Here is a 2485-nt window from a genome sequence, read left to right on the forward strand (position 1 = left end):
TGTGCAATGTAGTTAACAAGAGTAATCTAATGGAGTAAAAAGAAGTCCAGGTAGGGAAAGTTGGGGAATTTGATACATAGCAGAATGTATTTTCCAACTTCATTGTATTAGATGTTTTTAGCCAAACTGGAGTGGAAAGCAGACTTACAAAACAACATGAACAAACCAATAAGGAAGAAGCTGAGCAACAAATGAACACCTCTCCCCTTGTCTCTGTGGTTGTGTGTTTTCCAGATATATGTTCGGTAAAGGCGCGAAGCGGAAGCTGGACGAGGATGAAGAGGGGCTGGAAGGCAAAGCGCTGGCGCGGTGCGTGGGCCCGGGCCTGGGCCCCGAGGGCCTGTCCAAGGTGTCCTACACACTGCAGCGCCAGACCATCTTCAACATCTCCCTGATGAAGCTGTACAGCCCGCGGCCACTAGGGGAGCCCAGCCTGCAGCGCCGCGTGCTCATCAACAACATGCTGCGCCGCATCCAGGATGAGCTCAAGCAGGAGGGGTCCCTGCGCCCGCTGCTGCTGCCGCCCTCGCCCCCGCCCGACGACCCCATGGACGAGGGCTTCCGCGAGGCCCCGCCCTCCTTTGGCGTCTTGGCGACAGCCCAGCCCTCGGCACTGCTGATGCCGGCGATCGCCCCACCGCCTTCGCCCCACCCCCTGGTGCCTCCTGCCTCCCAGGTGGGCCCTGCCCCCCTGGGGGTCTGCTCCACCCCCCTGGGCGTCTGCCCCGCCCCTCTAGAGGCCTGCCTCACGCCGGCCTCGCTGCTGGAGGAGGACGGCAGAGACTCTTCGTCCCCACCCACGCCTCCTCTGTCGCCTCCTCCGGCGCCGTCTCTCCCGCCACCGCCGGACCTCCTTGCCCCGGCGTCCCCCCGGGTCTCTGTGCCTGCCTCGTCCAATGACAGCTTCCCCTCCGCTCTGAGTGACATTGAGTTGGGCCCTCCCACAGCCATAACAAGGACAGCAGCAGCTAATACGATAACCACGACTACCTCCCCAGCTCCCTCACCGCCCACCCAACTCCCCCAGTTAGTGCCCCAAATCCCGCCACCCACGGGTCCACTCAGAGACAGCAGGGCCACGGGCGCTAAACCAGAGGTGGCTGGCGTCTTGCTAGCAGACGCCCGCTGTACTGAGATTCGGCCGATGGACACTCTGCCTACACTGCCCCCTGGTGTGCTAGTAGACATTACCTCCTCTCCTCCCTGCCCGCCCTCCTCTTCCTCGCCCTCGGGGTTTCTCTCGGACTTGGCTCTGGACGACGTCCTGTTCGCCGACATCGACACGTCCATGTATGACTTTGACCCGTGTGCGGGGGCGGTGGGCGCGGCGGGCGGCGGCCTCGCCAAGCTGGCGCCGGTGGTGACGGCCGACGACCTCCTCAAATCGCTGGCGTCTCCGTACAGCGGACCCGCCCCCCAGGTCTCAGCCAATCAGCCTTTCAAGATTGACCTGACAGAACTGGACCACATCATGGAGGTGCTGGTGGGCTCGTGACTCAGACACGGACAGACATTTTTACCCAGGGGAGAACAGACAGGAATGAAAGTCCAGGAGTCGATTTTTAATGATTTTTCCTGGTTGTTGTTTTAAGTTTGTATTTGTGTTTTTATACTCCTTTCAAAGGTCGGTAATTGTAAGCATCAATGGTGATGTCATTCAGTACTACTACAACAACTACTACTACTACTACTACTACACAACACTGTGCATGCACTGTGCTCGCCTTTCCAAAAGTGGGAATGAAGTAACCGGGAAACAAAGACACACACACACACACACACATGTACACACACACACACACACACACACACACACACACACACACACACACACACACACACACATACATATACACACACAGCTTGTATTACTATACTTGTGAGGATCGCCATTCACAACATTCATTTCCTAACCTTAACACTTACCCTAATCCTAATCCTAATGCTAACCTTAACCCCAAACCCAAGACTTAACCCTAATTTAGCCCCTTGAGAAAATGAGGCCCTCCAAAGGAAGATATCTTTTATAATCGTTCTATCTGTGTGAGGACATTTGGTGCTCACAAGTATAGGAGTACACACACACACACACACACACACACACACACACACACACACACACACAGAATTCATGGCTTTTAGCAGATGAGTGCCTTTCAAAAATGACCACTTATTCAATTCCTGTCTTTTAGAGTACGTGTCTTTATATTATTTTTGTCTTCTCACTTTAACAGCCTAGAGAGGTCACTCTCAGTCTTTTTTATTTATTGTATTTTATTATAACTATTATTGTTATTATTAAGTAAGATAATTTGTCAAGATCAAATAATAATTGCTTGTTATTTAATCCATATCCTATTACAAGATGTTATGTTTTATTTGTAAAGCAAGCAGAAACCTTTTTTCTTCGTCCCCTCCAAGGAATCTTATGTTTTACCAATGGGCTACATATTAGCTTGGCTATATAATTCAGCTTCAGGGAAAA

General features: G+C 52.4%; 1 protein-coding gene across 1 annotated transcript; it reads left to right on the forward strand.

The window, feature by feature from the left end:
• Positions 1-238: 238 nt before the first annotated feature.
• Positions 239-1495, forward strand: sertad2b (SERTA domain containing 2b; the record flags this gene model as incomplete). The annotated part of the gene is made up of 1 exon (XM_083651135.1): positions 239-1495. One exon carries the CDS (start codon positions 239-241, stop codon positions 1493-1495), a length of 1257 nt encoding a protein of 418 aa, XP_083507261.1.
• Between the last annotated feature and the right edge of the window lie 990 nt (positions 1496-2485).

Source organism: Poromitra crassiceps (assembly GCF_964638095.1).
Source record: "Poromitra crassiceps genome assembly, chromosome: 14".
NCBI lineage: Eukaryota > Metazoa > Chordata > Actinopteri > Beryciformes > Melamphaidae > Poromitra > Poromitra crassiceps.